Raw genomic sequence first — 22,202 nt, 5'->3', positions numbered from 1 at the left:
GCACTGAGTTGCTGCTGAAAAAGGAAAACGCAGCTCTTAAACCTTTGACAGCACCACATTTGCATGTAGTGAGGGTGGGGAGTGGGGGGTGGAGGGGGTAATTTTTATACATTAAACCTATGTGTGTGATCATTGATTGTGACTGATTTGGGTTAATTTACACACTTTTTTTTTTTTTTTACCACCCAGCAGCGTTTGCAGCCTAGAATCGCCCTCTTTGGTAACTTGTGCGTGTAGGAGAGTGTTGTGTGTGTGTGTGTGTGTGTGTGTGTGTGTGTGTGTGTGTGTGTGTGTGTGTGTGCGTGCGTGTGTGTGTGGGTGTGTGGAAGAGGAGGTGGGGTGGGGTGGGGGGGAGGTGTGAAGACACCACCCTGCTCTGATGGAGAGGGTGGGAGGGAGGGTGAGGAGGGAGGAGGGGCTGAGATGTTCGTTTCAGCACCGCGGACAGCTCCCGGTAAAAGCAGCCAGCAGCAGCGGGTCGGTCCTCTCCGCTGCTCTGAGAAGAAAGAAAGAAAAGCTGAACTGAGATTTTTAACACCACTCGAGGACTGCAAAGACAACATGCTTTTCGAGGAGGGGGATTTAGTTTATTTCAGTCCAGAGCAGACGACATATTTGCAGTGACAGGCTACAGACAAAACCATTATATGACTCCCGTTTGCGTGTGCAATCTCTGCGAAGTTTCTCGCCAATAAAAGGCATTCTGCCTCCTCCTGCCGCCGGAAAAACCTGCTGGTGTTCAAGGGAAGTTGAAGAGGAAACAAAAGTGACAACAGCACCTCAACACCTTCTTCAGTTTGGACTATATAAGTTTTTGGTGGAGTTTTACCCCCCAGTTCTACTGCGTAATTTTCCTCTTTGTGCAGACGGGTTTCTTGTTGGATAATACTCCCAGAGGCAGCAAGACAAGTTTCTTTTTCATTTGGTGCAATAGGCTTCTTATAGCCTCCACCGGTTCCCCCTGTAATGCTCTTTTTCCAGGGGCGATGGGAGTCCCACAGCCACTGACGCAAGCCTTTGATGCGCCCGTGTACATGTCTCCTCTCTCGCATCACTGATTCTTTTCTCCTCCAATTCTTTCATCGTAGGCTTTTTATTTTATTTTTATTTTAACATTCACAGTGGGATCCCCGGACTGCCATCTTCCCCCATTTCCAGACAACACTGCTAAAGACTGGTAGGTGATAAGGGCCATGGATCGATGAGACTTGTTATTCAGGTTATTGTGGGATGAAGTTGGAGACCCTGTGTGAACGCAGAATAACCGAGGGCAAAGCTTAGGCAACTTTTGACACTGATCCATCGTTTTCTTTTCTGAGACTTGCTGTAGAAATAGGTGTGTAGCCTATTTGAAGCTGTTCATGACGGAAACGATGGCGCTGAGTGGAAACTGTAGGACTAACCCCAAAGAGCAGGCGTCAGTTCAGAACAGTTTCCCAGATGTTGTTGAATTAAACGTAGGGGGACAGGTTTATTACACGCGTCACTCAACTTTGGTGAGCACCCCGAGTTCATTACTAAGCAAGCTATTCTCGTCCAAAAAAGAAGCGTCTAATGACTTGGCGAGAGACCCCAAGGGCCGCTATTTCATTGATAGAGACGGGTTTTTATTCCGGTATGTGTTGGACTACCTCCGAGACAAGCAAGTCGTCCTCCCGGACCACTTCCCGGAGAAAGGAAGGCTCAGAAAAGAGGCGGAGTACTTCCAGCTGCCCGACTTGGTGAAGCTCCTGACCCCCGAGGATGTCAAGCACAGTCCGGACGACTACTTCCACAGCGACTATGAAGACGGTTCCCAGGGTAGCGACCACCGGCAGTGTCCGCCGCCCTCTCTCGTTCCTGCGGATAGAAAGAGCGGTTTCATCACGGTGGGGTACCGGGGGTCGTGCACTATGGGCCGTGAGAGTCAGACCGACGCCAAGTTCAGGAGGGTACCTCGGATACTGATATGCGGGCGCGTGGCCCTGGCCAAAGAAGTTTTCGGGGAGACCCTGAACGAGAGCCGGGACCCGGACAGGACCCCGGATCGGTACACCTCCCGCTTTTACCTCAAGTTCAAGCACCTGGAGAGGGCTTTTGACATGCTGTCGGAGTGCGGTTTCCAAATGGTGGCCTGCAACTCGTCAGTCACAGCCTCGTTTGTCAACCAGCACACAGAGGACAAGATCTGGTCCAGCTACACAGAATACGTCTTTTACCGTAAGTGAAACCTTTGTTGTTGTTTTTTTTGCTGTTTTTTTTGTTGCCACAGCAGGTCCACATTCACACAAACACATACAGTAAACGGGAGTTACCGCTAGAAGGCGCAATTGGTTTACTCGCGCTCGCGTGACAGAGACATCTGGGTATCAGGATGGGATGAGCCTTTTTTGGCAAAGGACAACCTCTCTTTTGAATGATGTGGGTGGACTAAACACTTCAGTGTGGTGACTACTACAGACTGTGTGATTTGAGCTGTGTCTACCTGTTTCTGTTACCTACAGTGTAGTACGTGTTCCTGACGTTTTGGGTTGGACAGGGTCAAAAAGGATTAATAAAAACCCCCAGGATAGTACATTTCTATGACAGACATAGAGATCAGCCTGCATCATCTTGGTTAAAATACAGGCATGGACCCAGAGTCAAACGTACATGTTGTGAGCCCTGTGGAACAAAACCAATTAGGGATCACTCCTGGTAATTGGGTTTAAGCCAAGGTGTTGTTACAGTATCTCTCCCTGGAAACAACGCAACCTTAGCAGCAAACATATAACTGACAGACTAGTTGGCGTTTTGATCTCAGTGTGCTCAACCCTATTACAGCATGTTGCAGCATTCAGTGCACTCTTTCAGGCTAGTTTATATTTCATTAGATTTAACCAGATTTTAATAATTCCACTCTTGTCTGAGCCACTGCAAACGTCAGAGCAATGATTTGTCAATGCTTGCCGTTTCTCATCATAGCGCAATTTTCTACTCCACCTCTTCTCTGCTTTCATCCATCCCATCCACTCTTTCAACTTCTTGCGTTTCCTTCTGGCCTTTTTTTGTTGCTTTCCTTCCATTTCTCCATCTCTGCTGCTCACTAGCTGGTTGGAGTCTGAGCAAGATCAGGTAAAAGAGGAGTGACAGTGAAGAAGAGGGCATCATAACTTTTACACTGGCTCATGTAAGATTTTATGATACAACTAAATAATCCATACTCTCTGATGTGACAGTTCATAATTTATCACAAACTGCTCCAATAAAGCTGTCATAAAAGAGATCAAGTGTACTGTAAGTGATATTGAGATTGTGCTGAAGTTATTAGTGCCTCATAAACTACTTAGGTGCTATTAGGAAAGCTGTAAGACAAAGCTCTCCCTGGAATAACCTACTGAATCAGTAGCATAGTAATAGTTGAGATGCCCAAGAAAAAGGAAGACCTCGAAAAATGAAGAGATGAAATAAAAATGTGCAACTACATTCAGGGAATTTGATTGGTGTAACCTATATGGAAACCCCCAAATTATCCTCTACTGAGACAAAACAAACAAAAAACCCCTAAATAATGTTTTTTTGTGCTTCATAATGAATGACTGACAATTATTAAACTGTGCAGATATACTGTCATACCCCTCTGGTTCTCCACTAGCTGCAGGCTCTTTGCTTTTTTTTCCTGGAATGTATTTCTGTGGCAAACACATGGCTCAATGATATCTACTTGAACAAGTACACAATGGCTTTATGAATAGCTGCAAATACAACAGGACAATATTTTGACATAATAATGGTTCGCATTGCAACTACACTGAAACAACCTTAACAAATCTGATCTGTGTTAAAACCTCCAAAGATTAAATCAAGTTACATAAGAGAGAGACCACAATGCACAATGTGCTGACTGTTGCCGCACATAGAACTAGTGAAGCTGCCAACAGTACTGAGATCAATGTGTCAAGGCAGCTATCATGGTATTCAACACAGAAAAAGAGTCTATACTCTCATAGGCACTATGACTTAATGTCGAGTTTATTTTTCCTTAAAATAGTTGTGACATTGACTTGTTTGTACTGACTTACTGAAACACTGAAATCTTTCTGTTTTTGTCAAGAGTTTAGTACCAGCTGTGGCTTTCCTTTATATTTGAATATTGTATGTATGTTATTATTTGTAACATCCATTATGGTCCCACACTATCTTATCAAACCTCCCCTCAACACAACAACCATACTAAACAGTTGCCATGTTTGTCCTAAATTCCTATTCCATCCTCATTTGCAAGTAAATTTTGATTACAGAATACAGATTTTGGTACTTTTGGCAACTATAATTAAATGGTGGACACTGTTTCATATTCATTGGAAATTTTTCAGTTCCAAAAGAAGGACTTCTGACCAAGTTCTTAATACCACTGGCTTTGCTGTCTCATTTCAGTGCCGAATCCTCCAGATGTTTGGCAAGTAAAAACAGTTATGGGCCCATGTGCAAACATCCCTTTTTTCAATACTATGTCTATTGTTATATTGTGCTTTTTGTTCATTTTGAATAAACAGAACAAACATTCATAAAAACCCTCCCTCCCACACCCAATAACACAACATTCTCTGTAAAAAGAGGAGCTTAACAAACATTAAATATGATAAGTAAGTAATTATAGACAAGAGGAAAAAAAAATATATATACAGACAGAAAATCATACATGCACATATTAAAGAAACAAAATCAATTAAGGTAAATACACAAGTAAAAATTGAACAAGTTTAAACAAGAATATATATATATATATATATATATATATATATATACACATACCTGCACATACATACATGCATCCATATACACAGACATCAAAATTTATAGAAACATTACAATTAATTAATAACAATCATAAATATATAATTCAGTCCTCATCATACTCTCTCTCCCTATTCACAACCATGTTTCTCTAGCTGTGGTACAAATTACAAGCTATCTTGGGATGATGGTGGTACCACCAATCCTTGTCCTATCACAGACATCTACACAGTCAGGTCATTCATAAAATGTAAGAAAGGTACCCACATCTTATTAAAATCCTCAACTTTATCTCTTACAATGTAAATCAGTTTTTATAATGCCAGACTGCAATACGTCTCTTTAGACTAGAATTAGGTCTCTGAATATCCTTCAAACAAAAATAATAAAGGGGACATAGAACAGCCCTGGCCTGTAGATCTACAGAGATTAAAAGGCTTTGAAATTTGGTTGTTTGTTGTAATTTCTGCTACTGGCTCAATATCAATCAATTTGATCAATGTGAGATATCATTCCCCAAATCCAAATCTTTTTATAGATCAAAAAGGTATCTCCATTCAATCCTGTCAAAAGCCTTTTTGGTGTCTAATGACAGGATTTCATGGTCTCTGGCATTTTGTTTAGCATATAAAACATTCAACAGCCTACGTGTGTTATGAAATGCTTGTCTACCCTGCACAAATCCACTATGATCGTTAGTGATCAGGAGGGGAATGATTGTTTCTATCCACCTAGCCAGGACCTTACACAGTATTTTGGTGCAACATGACATTAAAGAAAAGGACGATACGATGCCCTTTCTGAGGGAGATTTGCCTGGTTTTAACAGAAGAGAAACTACTGCAGATCTTAAGGAAGGAGGTAATATTCCTTCTTCATAGGATTCATTAACAATTTTCCTGATAACCTCTTATTTATATAGGCCATCAGGCCCGGATGCCGTTCCACTATTCATACTCTTCAATGCATCTACTAGTTCTTCGATACATACATATTTATCAAGATTAGTTTTAGTCTCCTCAGTTAAAGTTGGGAATTGAAGTTGGTCCAAAAATTCATTTTGTTTTTCTAAGCTGTGCGGGTATTCGGATTTATACAGATCTTCATAATATGTTGTAAAAGCAGTGTTTATTTCAACTGGATCAACAAGTTTTTTTTTCCATCTTCTAATTTAATAGCTCTATTTGTTTGTATCTTTTTAATTCACCATGCTAACAGATTTCCAGCTTTTTCTCCCTGGTCATAATATGATTGCTTTAACCACAACAGATTGGAAGCTATTTAATTTGTAGTTAGCTCATTGTGTTGGAATATTAATAGGAGAAGCTCTTCTTGTTTTTCTGGGATATCACTGTGATAAAGTTGTTGTTCTAACTCCCTAACTTTTTGTTCAAGAATGTCCAGCTGTGCATAATAAACTTTGGATTTGTATTCAGTATAGCTTATTATCTTGCCCCTTATATATGTCTTGAACGAATCCCATTTTATTGAAGCAGTGGTTTGTTTTGTGTTTAGAGATAAGTATTCATCTATTTTTCCATCAAGAAATTTCACAAAATCAGGGTACTGGAGCCATCTAGATTGAGAGTTAAATCTATGCGGTGAGGAAATGATGTTAGATACTTGCACTGTTAATGAGATTGGGGCATGGTCCAACAACAATATACTAACATACCAGTATTTCTCAGTTTTTGATTGTAAACCATTAGAGATTAAAAAGTAATCAATTCAAGAGTATGTTTTGTAGTCACCATGAATGTTTGAATAGTATTTCTTGTTTGTTGGTGGGAAGTGTTGATGCCAGTAGAGCGATCATGTATTGGGTCCAACACACAATTAAATTCACCACCAATTATATATTGACCAGGGTAGGATGATAAGGAGAGAAAGAGGTTTTGATAAAAGGAGGGATCATCACTATTAGGAGCATATATACATATTAAGTTGACCTGGATAGATACTATGGTAACATTAAGTATTATGTACCTCCCTGATGGATCTATGTATTTATTTTTCAACTGAAAGGGGATCGACTTATGCATTAATATCATGACCTCCCCTGGCATGAGAAGTAAAGAAAGCAGAATAAACTTGTCCTGGCCACCTTTTATCAACCCTGTTAATGTCATTTTGTACCAAGTGTGTCTCCTGTAGGAAAATTATATTGGATTTCATTTGATTAGTCCTATTCAATATCTCTTTAAGCTTTACCAATTTGTTCAGTCTTCTTGTGTTCCAGCAAGATATTTTTAAGTCTGATCCATTAAGCATGAGGCTATAAAATAGCTTTTAGATTATGGGTACCGGATGATTCAAACATAGTAGTGCTATTTGTTTTCTTGGTTGTACATTAGTATCTTAACTCCTCCCAAGAAACCTTTATGCACTTTCCCAAATGAAGCGTAAGTAAAAAACATAAAGAGTAATTAACTTTGGTTATGCAGAACGTTTGATCCACACTGTGAGGAGCAACGTGATTTGGGTACTGACACATTGTTTTATAGGCTCACTAACATATTGAAGACAGATTGACCGCAAGCTCGACCTGCAGTAAATTGAAAGGGAAAAAAAAGGTTCACATCAGCCACTTTTGTTACCACACATCATGGTAAGTTTCTGTTACAGTAATCATGCACAGAAATAGTGCCAAAGAAAAATGCCTCTAAGGTCTGATTTGGTTAGGCTTCTGTGTTTAAAACTGAAGTCATTACATTAATTGTCCACTGTGAGAGTTCACATAATAAAAGTGCCCATGTAATAAATGGGGGAAAAAAAGGGAGTGTTACTTGCAGATTATCTCAAACTAAAGTCCTCAGTTTATCACCATAGTGACTTTCAGGCATACCTTATATTTACTTGAGATGGAGTAAGGAGAGACAGTATACTTTTCAGCTCTCAAGTCATGGGGAACCTCGTAAAATAGTTTGGATCCTTCGGAGATAGTCCTCTGCCTCTGCAACTCCATCAAAATGTAATTGATGCTGGCGGATTTCAACTGATAGATCTGGAAAGAAGCTGACTCACTGATTTTCATCTGCACTTCCTTCTGTCTTCTGGCTGCTCTCAGAGTCTCCTCACAGTCTTTATAGTTCAGAAATTTCATGACATTCGTTCTGGGCACTGAGGACCGCCTTGAGTTAACTTGACCTATCCGATGTGCTTGTTTGATGACTGGGGTGGGGGTGAGAACATCACTCAATACCTTAGGAAGCCATTTTTCCAAAAAGTTGCACTTCTGGACCAACTAGTCTCAAGTTAGAATGTCTTCCTCGGTCTTCTTGGTCTTGGATTTTATTGCTTAATGTCTCCATTGTTCCCTCCAGTTTTTCAACCTTTTGTTGGAGGGTAGTTATATCTTCCTCTGCCTGTGAGATTCTCTCCTCTGCTTCCTCAATTTTCCTTGAGTGTGACAGTAAATCTCCTTTATTACCATTAATTTCTTCCAGCATATCGACAGATTGTTTGACGAAATCTCTCTTCAGTGAATGAATTGCACCCAGTTTATTGCTGTTGGAAGGTGTGCTAGCACTAGCTTCTTTCTGTTCCTCAGCAACATCACTAGTGTTGATTGCGGCATTGTTAGTTATGTTGTTTTGTACCAGTGTCTTGAATGATTGTTGTCCAGGTTTAGTGTTTTTTCGTGGCATAGTTTCTGACAGAGCTTTTTCAAAACTCCAGTGTGTAGAATTTAGCAGCATCTAGCAGAACAGACTTGGCAGAAATGGAATGTAATATTCATAAGTATGTTTTAATTAGTGTATAATCCCATGAAAATAAGAATGGTTGTGTTTTTGTTACCTTAGAATGAACCTCTTATCTTATATCCACATAGGGAGCGGATCCTCCTCCACGGAGTCTGCTATGTTGCACCGCCATGTTTCTCAGAACGGACAAACCAAATAATGGCTCTAGAAAGGACCTTTCGTGTTTTTTGCCAGTTTCACGGCCACCGTAGGTTCCCCTACATGCTTGGAAGAGGAGGGTGAAGGTAGGGCTGTTCAGTTGGTTGCAATCTGCAACCTCAACTCTAGATGCCACTAAATCTTACGCACTGGTCTTTTAAGTGTTTTTTCAGAAAGTTAGCGATGAGCCAAGTTACTGTGACTTGTCAACGGCACGACATAACCGGAAGTTTACAAACCTCCTTAAAAGGCAAATTTCTATTCTGTCATGTGACTCAAAGAAAGCTCAAGTTGCATTTATGATATTCTAGCAGTATCCATGAAATTCTTCACATTCCCAAAATATTTTTTATTCATCTTGTTCCAAGATTTCCTTGTCATGACTGAGATGGGGGCCTGGGCTGCTGGTTTGGAACTACTGAGCTGTGTGTTCATTACTTTCTTAGGGAAAACCACTGTCAGCTCCATAAATCACATAAGTCAAATGATCACATAGTCACAGAGCAAAAAGGATTAAAAAACACGAGCATTATTCGCTGGGCTGGGTCTGGACTAAATGAGTTCTGCATTTATGGCCCATATGGAACAGTTACAATGACTAGATGGCTCTTGGCTCTCATAACCCCCAGAAGTAGCACTAACAAGCCAAATTGAGTGGTAGTGGGGGCTGCTGACACACACATTAACACACACACACACACCTTACTTATGCAATATCTGGCAGTGTGTCTTTGGAATGCCTCTGCAGACCTCTTCTTGCTTACTGACAAACAACAACTGCTTACTAGCTTTGTTGACAAATGTTCAGCTTGTCAGAGGGCACAAACTCAACACTCAAAGGCGAGGGCACAAGGCAGTGGCATATTTGCTGGGTCTAAACCTCAACACACACAGTCACAAAAAAGCCTATAAAGCCTAAAAAGCCCCCCCCCCCCCCCCACACACACACACACCCATAATAATTAAATAGGCAGATGTGCACACAAAGACACACATGCACACAGGTAAGCATGCATGTATGTATGCAGGGAAATGCAGGATGCTGCAGTCACCCAGTGGATTAAATGTAGTCACAGTCTCTTGTTTATCTGCCTGTCACGCTCATCTTTCCCCTCTCCCCATCCTCCCTCTTCCTTGCCTTCCTTGTCTTTTTTCTTCCTCTTCTCCTTTCATGTCTTGTCATTTTGCTGAAGTCAATCATACCCGGCTTTTCTTTCTTGTCTCAGTTCCCGCCTTCCCTCTCCCCAGCTTCATTTTTCTCTGTGCGCCGCAGGGGCAAGGAGCAGCGTGGCGCGGCACCAGTTGCCTTTACATGCCTCACTGCACTGTTACGCCTCCTTTCTCACTTCTTATTCATATCTCTGTCTGTCTGCTTGTCCATCTCCATGATTGTTTATTTACCTTCATCTCTGGCTGCTCATTCTACATTTTAGGTATTTTATCTGCCTCTTGCTGCACTGGCCTTGTATTTAGCACAATCACTCCATGGAGCCTCCATAATTGAGCCTGATGTGTTTGAGGTAAACTGTTGAGCTTAAGGGCACAACAACAGTAGCTTTTAAGGCATCTAAGACTCCCAGTCATTCACTTTTTGTTCCCAATTTGATTGTAATAACTTTGCCATTATCCACAAGCATTAATTTTTTTTCTTGCCAGAAGCCTAAACCTCCTTTATCTCTTTCAATCCTCCTTTTGCTTGTTATCTCTCTCTCTGAATTCTCCACTCCCTGATTATACCTATCAATCTCTTTTCTGTTATTCAAATGCTGCTGAAACCCCAGAAGGCAAATGTATTTACCAATTTGTTGCATGGCTGGAGTGACTGATAATTAATCATTTCTGTTGACAGTTGGTTCAGTGGTATTCACCGCAGGGCCTTACAGAGCTGACCACAATAGAACCATCAAAAACAACACAACATCCTGGAAAATCAGATTTTTTTGGCTCAGGATGTTTTTCCCCAGGCTTTTATTTTTGCCTCAGCTCAAAATACCGGAGTGAAGTGTGTGTCATTACAAATGGCCACTTTTATATGACCATGTGTGCTGGTGTGTGACACACTTTGCCATTAGCTTGTTACACACGGATGAGTAACTTCTTGTGTGGCAAATGTGTTTTGGCAGGTGGGAAGGAAGGGGTTATGTTAATGGTTATGATGTTCGTGTGTGTGTATGTGTGAGTTTATGCGTGACCCATATTGCACTACCTGAGGCATTTGCACACCCATTGAGCCGCTAGCTAAACACACCTGCACTCCACCAACCCCTTGCACACATGCACACACACCCACTGGCAGACACACACATACACTCATCAGTGTATGAAACTACATCACGCTCATCCAGCGAGCTTCTCCCGGCCCAGTTGCTGATGACATTAGCAGCGGCGGTCCCATGCTGCAGGCCTGTAGGAAGTGATTAGCCGTGGAGCAGACAGGCCATGACAGCTCTGAGGAGAGTCTTGATAGGGACAGCTGCTACCCTGGCCACAGCTCCACAGGGGAGTTCACCACCACACACCTCAACTCTGCATTATTCAGACTGAGATAAAAAGGAAAGAGATGAAGCAGAGGGGGGAACACTGTTTGATGTACGAAAGTAGAGAAAAATATGCTACTCTTCTTGCTAAAGCTTCAGTTTCCATGGCTACTGATATTACTACTGCTATAACTACCACTATTTTACTGCCATAAATACTGTTACTGTAACTAGTGCAACCATTTATCTTCCCACTACCAGTACTACTTGTGACGTTAATCCAAGTACTAGATTGTTAAAAGTACCATTACTGCTACAGAAACATTAACATTGCTCTTTCTACTACAACTATTGGTATTACTTCTGTTTATCATTACTTATGTGCAGTAGCAATGTTCAAAACACACTTTAAATTGCTTTGGAAAAGAGTACAAAAAGCCACATAAAATCAAAAGCAAATGCAATAAAATCAAGGTTAGGAGAATAAAAGAAAGGCCAAAACCATAAAAGCGACACCATTAACGAACCATTTCAACTTATTTAAGTTGAAGGAAGGCTTCAGAAAATGAGAAAATGGAAAAAGATGACACAGATTTAGCTCTCTTAACTGTTCTGACACTGCAAGCAACCTGGAAGTTTCAAACCTTCCAGCTGCAGTTACAGTGTGTACCTTAGAGTCTCAAGTATGTAAAAGAAATCTAAAAGGATCTGCATACCGTATACTGAATTTACAAATATATACTTTTTGCTTCTTATCACTTCCTTTCATAATGATATGCTGTTTTGGAAAGCTAATATAGCTAGATAAAACTGATGCAAGCTTGCCCTTTTTTCCATTAAGATCTGAAGCTGCAGCATTTTGTAGAGGCTGTGGGTGAGGAAAATACTTTTTGACTGAGGTGGGAATAGAGAGTTGTGAAGAAAATGAAAGCACAGATGACCCTTTCCCTTCCTCACCAAAACGATAAAAAACTGCTTTACACTGGGAATATTGGATGTGGTTAAGGGTAAACAGAAAATGAACTCAATTTTTATTTTTGAAATAGAGTTTACTCACCTTTTCAATTTGATAGAAAATAAATTTCAGTATATAAGCAAGTGAGTCTTCGAGAAAACTAAATCTTGAAACAACACATTTGTTTGCATTTATATCGCTGTTTGTTTGATTGATTTTGCGTAAAAGGTCACAGAGGGAGGCGCAGGTGGGGTTATAGGAAAGTGAGGGGAGGACAGTATAGAAGAAAGAATGGATAAAGGGCAAGTGGGTCATATGGGAAGAAGATAGGCTTTCTTGTTAGTCTGGCCTCCCCTTGACCTTCTCCACTGAAAGATTACGTAGTGTAGATTCCCATAATCCCCAGCCTCTGGGGGGTATGGGGAACTACGGAGCTCTGGGAGGGAGAGAGAGAGAGAGAGAGAGAGAGAGAGAGAAAGAAAGAAAACACAGAGAGTGAACACTGGAGAGTCAACAACAAGCTCCCTTAAGCCCTTAGCGACTCCCTCCTCTCCTCACACGTCTATCAGCCCATTTTCCCCTCCTCTGTGACTCTTGACACTCTATTCTCTCTGCGGTGGTAGGCATAGTTGATATAATGCTGATGCTCTTCCCCTGTTGTGTTGGAATAAGTGCTCTGCGGTGCGACGAGGTGTGGAGCGTTGCCATAATGACAGAAACTGCAGCTGGAGAGCCTCTTCACTTGCTCAGCCCACCGGCTGGCTGCTGCAATGCATCAATGCCGTAATAGCTCCGCTATGTGCAAGGCCAGATTGGCTGGAAACATAATGTAAAGGATGCATGGAATTCCTGTCACGTCAGTAATTGCATCGTCTAATCATTACAACGGCTGTTTCCACTGTGGGAGTGCAGGTCACAGTTCAGATTAATGCCTGCTGCCATTTGTTAAACTTTCTCAAATAGGGAATCTAATGCAAAAGGGGGCCGACATCCAGTTTAAGGAATAATAAATAAAGGACATTTAAAGTTCCAGTGTCTGATTGCAGTGCTTTTCTGAAATACTAAACAAGACAGGAACATGATTCTAAATCTTTACTGGCCCAAACTGAAATCTCTCTCGCACAAATTTTACCCACTTTCCTTTTTGGTACATATATCTTTTACTGGACGAGGCAATGGAGATGCTTGTGTAGAGCAGATAGACTTACGTAGAGATATACCAGCTCTTTGTTGTAAAAAAAGATATTGTTTTTTTTTTCCATTGGCAAGTGTTGTGCTTGTGCTTTGTAGAATAGTAGGAAAGTTTACTTTCAAATATGTAGTGGTGTCTTTCTGACCCCTAGTGGTCAGAAATCAATGACTACCTCTTTGAATTAACTTTTGTTTTCAAATGCGTTACCACAATAAAGCTATATATTCTATGTTCTGGCCTCTTATTGATATTATCAGCCATGCTAGTGGTATGGCTCTATGGATGGCAATGTAGGTCTGTTGGTTAGTTTGTGGCTCAGTCAGGCTCACCTTTGGTCCCGAGGGAAATATCTCCACAACTATCCAGATGGATTGCCATGAAATGTTTTATAGATGAGATATTTGTGGTCCAGAGTCTTGCTGAGTTTGGTGATTTTTCCTCTAATGCCACCAGTAGGTCAAAATTTTTACTTATCCTGTGAAATATCTCAACAGCTGTTGGATTGATTGCGATGAAATTTAGTGCAGACATTCATGTTCCCCTCAGGAGGAATTGTAATCACTTTGGTGTTCTCCTGACTTTTCATCTTGAGCCATAATTTTGTAAAATTTTAATGTATCCAGTACTTCTGGTTTATGGTCAAAGATAATGCTATTCCCGCCAGGTTCAGCTGTACTTTGTGTATAGCGTTAATAAGCCAGTGTTAGCATGCTAACATGCAAAACTAAGATGGTGAACTTGGTAAACTTTATACTTTACATCAGCAAGTTAGCATTGTGATAGTGAGCATGCTGATGGAGCACTAGCTGCTGCTCTAACGTGCTGCTCACACTGCACCTCCTGTGTAGACACAGTGTAAACCTTTTCGGGAGTTAATTTGTACGTGGGTGGGGTGGACAAGTCTTTGCTTCACTGCGGCGGTTTATTCCTGTTCTCACCTCAGTTAGCTCTGCCTCTCATTTACCTCCATCTGCCCTGTCATTTATCTTCTTCACTCTGAAAATGGTGTGACTGATGAAACAGTTGGTCAATACTCAGACCATTAGTACTTAAACTTCATGATGAAACTTTACAGTTTGATCGTGTTTTGAATCATTTCTAATTCCACAGTGCCTCATTAGATTCACACATTGTCACTCACACAGCAGTGGTCCACAGCTTGATCGAGCATATGGTCATACCACTGTAATTTCATTCTACAGTGCGTCATAGCTTCCTATTGCAGAATGTCAGTGGCATTTGATTTGTCAGTGGCAATAAAGTCTTTATGTCCATTAAGAAAGCTAGAGGCACTAATGTAGCAACTCCAGAGGAAATTACTGAAACCACCAATGGTAACTTGTGATAAAAGCCTGTGACTTGATGTGTCATGATGTGTAGTACAGCAACAGTTTGCTTCAAATGCATTTGTTTTCACAATTGACACAAGAGGGAATACAAATAAAGGTCATACAAAGTCATACAATTCAAGATCAGAAAAGATTGGAGCACACTGATTGATTTGCAGCCTTCAATAGTGCAAGTCATACATTTCTTTTTGCCTATATTGAATAGCCATAGAGGAAAGAAAATGAAAAAAAAAAAAAACAGAGGTAGATTGGAAAGGATGTGACAAATAATTTATCTCAGGCTGTCACAGTTACATTGCATACATCTTAACCAATTAATCACACTGTCAAACAAATTCTGATAATCACAAAGGATTGTATACTGTATTAAAATAGTCTTCAGCATGTACCTGTTATGCTACTGTTAAGTTATGCTGCTGCAGAGGATTATTTCTAATTCCAATACTGTGTCTCATTTGTAATGCCTTGGTGTCATTTCAGAGTACTCAGCTGCTTGCTAGAGCATGCTGTCAACACCATTTCCTTCCTAAGTGGCTGTGAAGCTCCCTGTCCATTAAAACACATACAGCATATACTGTCGGAATAAGCATGCCATGCATGCACACACATGCTCCCCTTCTCATACACTTGCATGCACTTGGAGGTTAACTTATAAAAACGGCTCACCGATAAAAAATGACTCTCATTCGAGAGATTATAGATCAGACTGCTCACTTAAACACACTTAGGTTTATAGATAGTTTCAGAATGTTGTTGTGTTGAATCCCTTCTGCTTGTTAATGTAGAGTAGGGAGAAGTGGGATAACGATTTTTACTTTGATGGATGAGATGGATTCTGTTGAATTCTTCTGTATAGATGGCAAAGTGATACACACTAAGTGCAGCAGGCACATTAGGAACACTGTGCTATTGCTGAGCTGAACCTCAAACCACCTTGTGGCAAAAAGTTTCCACTTTAATCTGTTTCCTTTGCTTTCATCTATAGTGCCCCTTTAAGACTGAAGGGGATGTACCAGGCAAATAAATCAGAGCAAGATCACTGATCTCACCTTACCCCATGAGTTCGTCCCTCCCTATTCCTTAGAACATGTAATTTAGCAACAGCCACAAGAACAGGCTGACATGCAGTAGGCTGTAGCCTGATTGCCCCAAGTGTGCAGGCCAGATTTTCGAAATCATCCTAAATTCAAACAATTTAGAACTAACACGTTACCTACATAGTCTGTTTGGTTTATACTTGACGCAAGGGGTTAACGGCAGTCCAAGAACTACATTGTGGAGTTGATATTGTGCCATTCATCCGTGGTGCCTCCACTTTATGAAGTCAGCAAACAGCTTTAGCTTTATCTCGATTTTTCCATCTGTGATGTTGAATCCCAAATGCTTCCACCCATTACTTCTCACAATGGCTTGGTGTCATGATTTTCCATTCAGTACGGCTCACTAGTTTTCTCCATATTGTGTTGGCAAAGACATCTGAATGGTAGTTCGAATTTTGTATAAAAAGCAACAGCGCTACTTAACTTAATCTTTAAAAATGTATTAAATCTAAAAAGTTTTGTGTTTGCCATTAAATCTCTTGCAAAGGTAAAGAACTTTGGAAGAGAATGATATGCAGGATATATCACAGGGAATAGGCTGTACAAATACCTGAATAGTTTGGAAAATTAACCCATTAACATATCGTTTAATTAATTTTTTATTCAGATGTTTACACATCACATAATGGTCTTTCACATCATGACAATATAAAACAAAGGAATTTCAGAGTTATCGTTTCTAGTACACACTGAATTCAATTAATTGAGCAGAGTACAAAATGGAGTACAAAACAAAAGAGAGATAACTTACTGTCTCCTTGGTTACCGCAAGAGAATGAAACGTATGCAGAAGGCAACTACAGCCTTAGATTGGTTGGTGTCATCTGGTTGTGTTTAATCAAACATCCAATGGATTTGAAGAGTTTGTGGTTAATGACTCTGTGTTTTCTGTCTCATAGCGATGATGATTTATAGAAAGTGAGAGCATCAGCTATCATCCCATCTACCCCGCACTGCTGTTTACTATTCACTGGGTAATGAATTATTGAGTTGTGTTCGCTGAGGACTGCGCAGTCTGTGGCAGCCACACAGAGCTGTTTGTTTGCTAAAGTAATGGGTTGCTACCTGGGGTCCTATGTACACATACAACCTGTATAATGGTGTCCTAAACACACAAGCCTGTATTAGCTGTGTGTAGATAATGATTTGCTGGCTGAGAAACCTGTGTTTACTGTGTGATTATGGTCTGCAGACAGGAGGTCTGTTGGTAAGTTGCTTTTGCAGGACAAGAGCAAATGCATCGGGGCGTAAACACACAAACGGCCCATATGCACAAATACACATATGTACACACTCACACACATTATACCGATAAGATCAGACAGCACAGTCTAGCCTAGAGACACATTGTTTACTACAAGATTAACCTGGCCAAAGCTTTAGCAGGATTAGTAAGCAGTGTGTGTCTGTCTATGGCAACACAACCAATGTACAGTTTTCCAGTGTGCAGATTTGTGTCAGCATGCAGGCTCCGCCTATTCTATACATTGAAAGTCTATAGATATGATCTCTGGAGCGTGGCAGGTCTCATTTGTCCATGAACGCTTGCGTGTGCTGGGATCAGAAACAAGCAAATGGAGCAAGACAATTATCAACATCCATCACCTCATTTAGCCAATTAAAGCCGTTACAGGCTGACATTTGGGTGCACCAATCCCCTTTAATCATTAAGGTTCTCCCTTTCATGCACATACATAGAAGCACTTCCACCCATACACACACACACACACACATACTGCACTTCAAGCTGTTAAAACGGTGAGATCAGAGCAATAATGTAGTTGTCTCATAATATAATGACGTGTCCTCGTTGAAGAGCAAATCTCATTCATCTTGATTAGGACATAGTGTGGGTTACACGTGGATGTTTTTGAGTGTGTGTGTGTGTGTGTGAGGTGGAATAGAGGACACTGGCCTTTTCAGATCTCACTCTTCTCTTTTCATGCGACACCCAATAACAAATGTCACTTTGCCTCCAATCCCCCAGACATCACTCACCCTTTTGAGAAGCTCTTTTCTTCTCCACTTCACTTCTTTTTCTTTTTTTTTTTTTTTTGCAATATCCCTTCAGTTATATTCCCCTCATTAATATACTGTTAGATATGCTATGTTTTTTTTCCCAGCAAAAGATTGTACGGCTGGAAAGATATGCCAGATTGTGCAGGGAAACAAACCAAAAATAGGCCCAAAAACAGACAAAGTCAAAGAAAAATATGCATATTGAGTTAGTCAGCCAATGAGCCAAAACTGAAGATTCAGAATAAATATTCAGGGTGTGTTTGCAGAAGAGAGTTTGCTTTGGAACTCAAAATCTTTTCAAAGTTTTTTTTTGGCTCATCTGTTAATACCTTGACTCCTCAAGGGCATTAGAGGGCTTTGCCTTGTTTGACTTTTGATTCCAAGCTCGTTTTACTGATCAGGTGTTTTGTGTTCCCTCTGTAACACTTAGAGAATCACAATGCTGTGCTGTTAGCTACACCACATGGGGCCTCTGGGTATTTGTTAATAAAGTATCCAGCATACAGCACGTAATATATGACACCAAATGGCACATTATGTTCTATGAGAGAGTACACATTTAAAAGAGGAGGCAGAAAGAAGATCACGAAATTATGGTGGAAGAAAATAATGTTTCCTCCTCTCACTGCTCTGTTAATCACACAAAAGCACACACACGCACACACATACTCAAGGATATGTAGAATGGGGCACAGCTTACTGATGGTATCATTATCTATGTCTGTTGGTCTTGCAAAGTTATAAGTTCTTACCATTGTAAAAGCTATAGGCAATGGAGACAGCTGAGTGTGAACAAATCCATCATGGATAGCACACAGGTTTACAAAATACAAATAGATGCTTAGATTTGGCTCACTGGCAACATAGAAATATGTTTTGGATTGAAATCTACAAGTGGGCGTCAAATATGTATGCCACAAGCATGTTTTTTTCTGTTTTTGTGTTTTACTTCTTGGGTCTCACCTTCGTGTTCTATATCTGCTGCTGCTTTGAGCGGTTGATTTTCTGCCAGTTGTGCAGATCAGATATTTTACAGTTTTCTCTGGAGCACTGAAAGCATCAAGGTGTTGTGCCGAGAGCTCAGCCCCCTGCCTTCCGTAAAGAATCTTTGACTGGTGTTTCACTGACTTCAAACATCTCACCTGGAGTGCACAGAGTGGTATAGCTGCCAGTGCTGCAGCTGCCAGCAGATGTTTTTTATTGCTGTTGCTTTCACTGCTCTTAGTGCTCCGAGCCTTTGTCTTACTCTATAGCCATTTCTCGTATTAACCCTCTTCTATGCCTCTCTTTCCCTCCCAGTCTGTCTCCCTCTGACAGCTGGAGTAGAGCGTTTGGTCGATGTTGTTTTCTCCGCTCTGGGCCTTTGTCTCTTCCTAGCTGTCCCTCTTCCTGTATCTGCCTCTCTGCCTTTTTCTTCCTGCAAGAACTGAGGTTTGTTGTGATTTGGCTCTCATTTTCTGTGAGGATTGTCACAATTGCTTTCAATGTCTTCTTGTTTCTCTTTATTTGATGGGTCTCTATATTTCTCTTTCTCTCCAAGCGCCTGAGGAGTAAAATCAACAGCAGCCAAAAACAACAGTCCTGCTTGTTCTTTTCATTCCGTTCTGTTTTAGTTTTTTTCTCCTCTCTCAGTCCACATTATTGGCCTCATTGTTTCAGTTGTTTCTTGACTAGATCCTCATATCTTCTACATTGTTACCTCTGCCAAGGAGCGAGAGAGACTCACAGAAAGCAAGTGCAATGGAAATAGAGTCACACAGGCGATGCACTTCTTGGCCATTTGCTGCTCTTACATTAAACCTATATAACATAAATACTCAGCCTAACCGACCGTACATTTTGGTCGTCCACGAGACCGTAAAATAAACCTCTAAAGGTCAGCACAAGAAGGATGAGTGGGATTGTGAGCCATTTGTAAGTGAGGCTGGGTGCCTTGTTAGGTGTATTCTACACTCAATTAGGAGGCACCACTGCCCAAGTGTGAAAAGGGAAAAGTTGGGGAAAAAAGGTCACAGTTTAAACAATTTCTCAGGTCCCTCTTGTGACTGTTAAAGTTTATTTTATTGTATTTTAGCTTATTTGCACCTTTCACCGTAAAACTACTTACTCAGCTTTGCCTTTTACTACATAAAGGTATTGGTTTGGTTTGATCTATGAGCTCCCATCACCCAAAAGTTGGTGTACACCCTACCTATATGAAAACACAGTGAAAAACAATAATAAAAAGAGCAAGAGGTTGGTTGCAGAGGAGCAGTGATTCAGTTCTGAGCTCCTTTAGGATATCTATTCAATTCAATTTCAATTCAATTCAATTTTATTTATATAGTGCCAAATCATAACAAAAGTTATCTCAGGGTGCTTTTCACATAGAGCAGGTCTACACCTTACTCTTTAATTTACAGAGACCCAATATTCCCCCATGAGCAAGCACTTGACAACAGCAGCAAGGAAACACTCCCCTTTAATGGGAAGAAACCTCAAGCAGAACTGGGCTCTACATGGGTGGCCATCTGCCTCGACCGGTTGGGTTAAGAGAGCAAGAAGGAGGGGGGAGAGGGGAGAAAGAGACACAAAGAAGCATAACAACAATAATAACAATAACACCGATAATAATAATAGAAATATGACTAGTAACAATAACAGCAGGCATGGTGTCGAGGCAGGACACCCACAGGACCATGCCACCACGGCATCCCTGCAGTCATGGTCCCTGTCGTCGATAACCAGGGGGTCCAAGTCCCTCATCCTGTGAGATGAGAAAGCACAAAAACTCTGGGGAAGAAGCCAAGTTAGTAACATGCATTAATGGGACATGAATGTGTACAGATGGAGAGGAGGAGGAGAGGGGAGCTCAGTGCATCATGAGAAGTCCCCCGGCAGTCTAGGCCTATAGCAGCATAACTAGGGGCTGGTCCAAGGCAAGCCTGGCTGGCTCCAGCTATAAGCTTTATCAAAAAGGACCATTAAGGGCTTTGTAGGTGAGGAGAAGGACTTTATATAATATTCTAGATTTTAAGGGAAGCCAATACAGAGAAGCTTAAATGGGAGAAATATGATCTGTCTTCATAGTTTTGTCAGTACACATGCAGCTGCATTCTGGACCAGCTGGAGAGTCTCTAGAGACTTGTTAGGGCAATCTGATAATAAGGAATTGCAATTATCCAACCTAGAAGTAACAAATGCACAGACTAGTTTTTCTGCATCTTTTTGAGACAGGATGTGCCTGATTTTAGGTAGGTGAAAAAAGGCAGAAATTTATTTTACGTGGGAGTTGAACGACATCCTGATCAAAGATAACTCTCAGATTCCTTAAGGTGGTGCTTTAGGCCAAGGCAATGCCATCTAGAGTAGCTATATCATTAGATAATGTGTTTCTTGGGTGTTCAGGACCAAGCACAATAACTTCAGTTTTGTCTGAGTTTAGTAGCAGAACATTGCAGGTCATCCAGGTCTTTATGTCCTTAAGGCATGCTTTGAGTTTAGTTAACTGATTGGATTCATCTGGCTTCTTCGATAAATATAATATCCGAGCTCCTAAAGACCTAATGCCGAACTACATTTTGGAGGGAATCATAAAAAATTGCTGCACTGGTCTTAATGGGTTGAAAGGTCTTTTGAATCTCCACATCCAACATCACAGCTGGGTGTGGTCAGGTGTGGTCTGGGGTACTTGTGACCACACACAGTTGTGATATAGTGGTCCCACCATGAATATTTCTGGTGTAGTAATTGTTTTATTGTTCAGTGTTGAATTTAATCAATTCATAGCACCACTGCATCACTTGGTGGATTTGTTGTACATTATCAAGCTGTATCATGCTGTGTACCCTGAAGTAACTGAAAAAATGAAATGGCTACAAATCTGTTTAGTATTCCTGAGGAGGAGAAGATTAATGAGCCTTTCTTTTACTTGCTTGATGTTTTCACTATCATCAATCTCAACTGTATCTGAAACATTAAGGAGAAAACACAAGCAGCCAAAATTCACCATTCATAGCTCTTGCAGTCTCCACATTGTAACTCTGTAGACACATAGCTCCAATAGCTTCATTTTGAGGAGGTACAGATTAGCCTTAATTTTGGCTGTTGGATCTTCATCTTATTCTTTTCATCACTATACCTAAACCTTGTGATCAGTGATCTTGACTGTAAACTTGGCTGTTAATTCAAGAGTTTTGATTCATGCTAACTATTTTAAATTACATGATAAAACCAGCAGAACTAATTCTTCTTTAAAGAAGAATCTCCACATGGCTGAATAGAATCTGCCACAAGCTACAGCATTGTTGGGGTCCATTGCACTTGACTTATGGCCAAGGATGCAGACACATCTCAACTCAGATTATATTAAAAACACTGAATGCTTTGGAGCAAAGTCCCAGGCATGATGTTATCTTGTAATATCCTGTTGTTTTGTAATATCCTGTTATTTCAGCTTTTTCCCCTGGTGAACA

At 40.8% G+C, this 22,202-nt stretch overlaps 1 protein-coding gene across 1 annotated transcript; it reads left to right on the top strand.

The window, feature by feature from the left end:
* Nucleotides 1-538: 538 nt before the first annotated feature.
* On the top strand, nucleotides 539-2,207 carry kctd16b (potassium channel tetramerization domain containing 16b). The gene has a single exon (XM_067608473.1). It carries the CDS (start codon nucleotides 1,362-1,364, stop codon nucleotides 2,205-2,207), a length of 846 nt encoding a protein of 281 aa, XP_067464574.1. The 5' UTR covers nucleotides 539-1,361.
* Nucleotides 2,208-22,202: the final 19,995 nt, after the last annotated feature.

Source organism: Thunnus thynnus, chromosome 13 (assembly GCF_963924715.1).
Source record: "Thunnus thynnus chromosome 13, fThuThy2.1, whole genome shotgun sequence".
NCBI lineage: Eukaryota > Metazoa > Chordata > Actinopteri > Scombriformes > Scombridae > Thunnus > Thunnus thynnus.
This window is presented reverse-complemented; position numbering and strand designations above follow the sequence as displayed.

Coding starts and splice junctions, on each gene's coding strand:
- kctd16b (XM_067608473.1), top strand. CDS start 1,362: ATGACGGAAACGATGGCGCTGAGTGGAAACTGTAGGACTAACCCCAAA.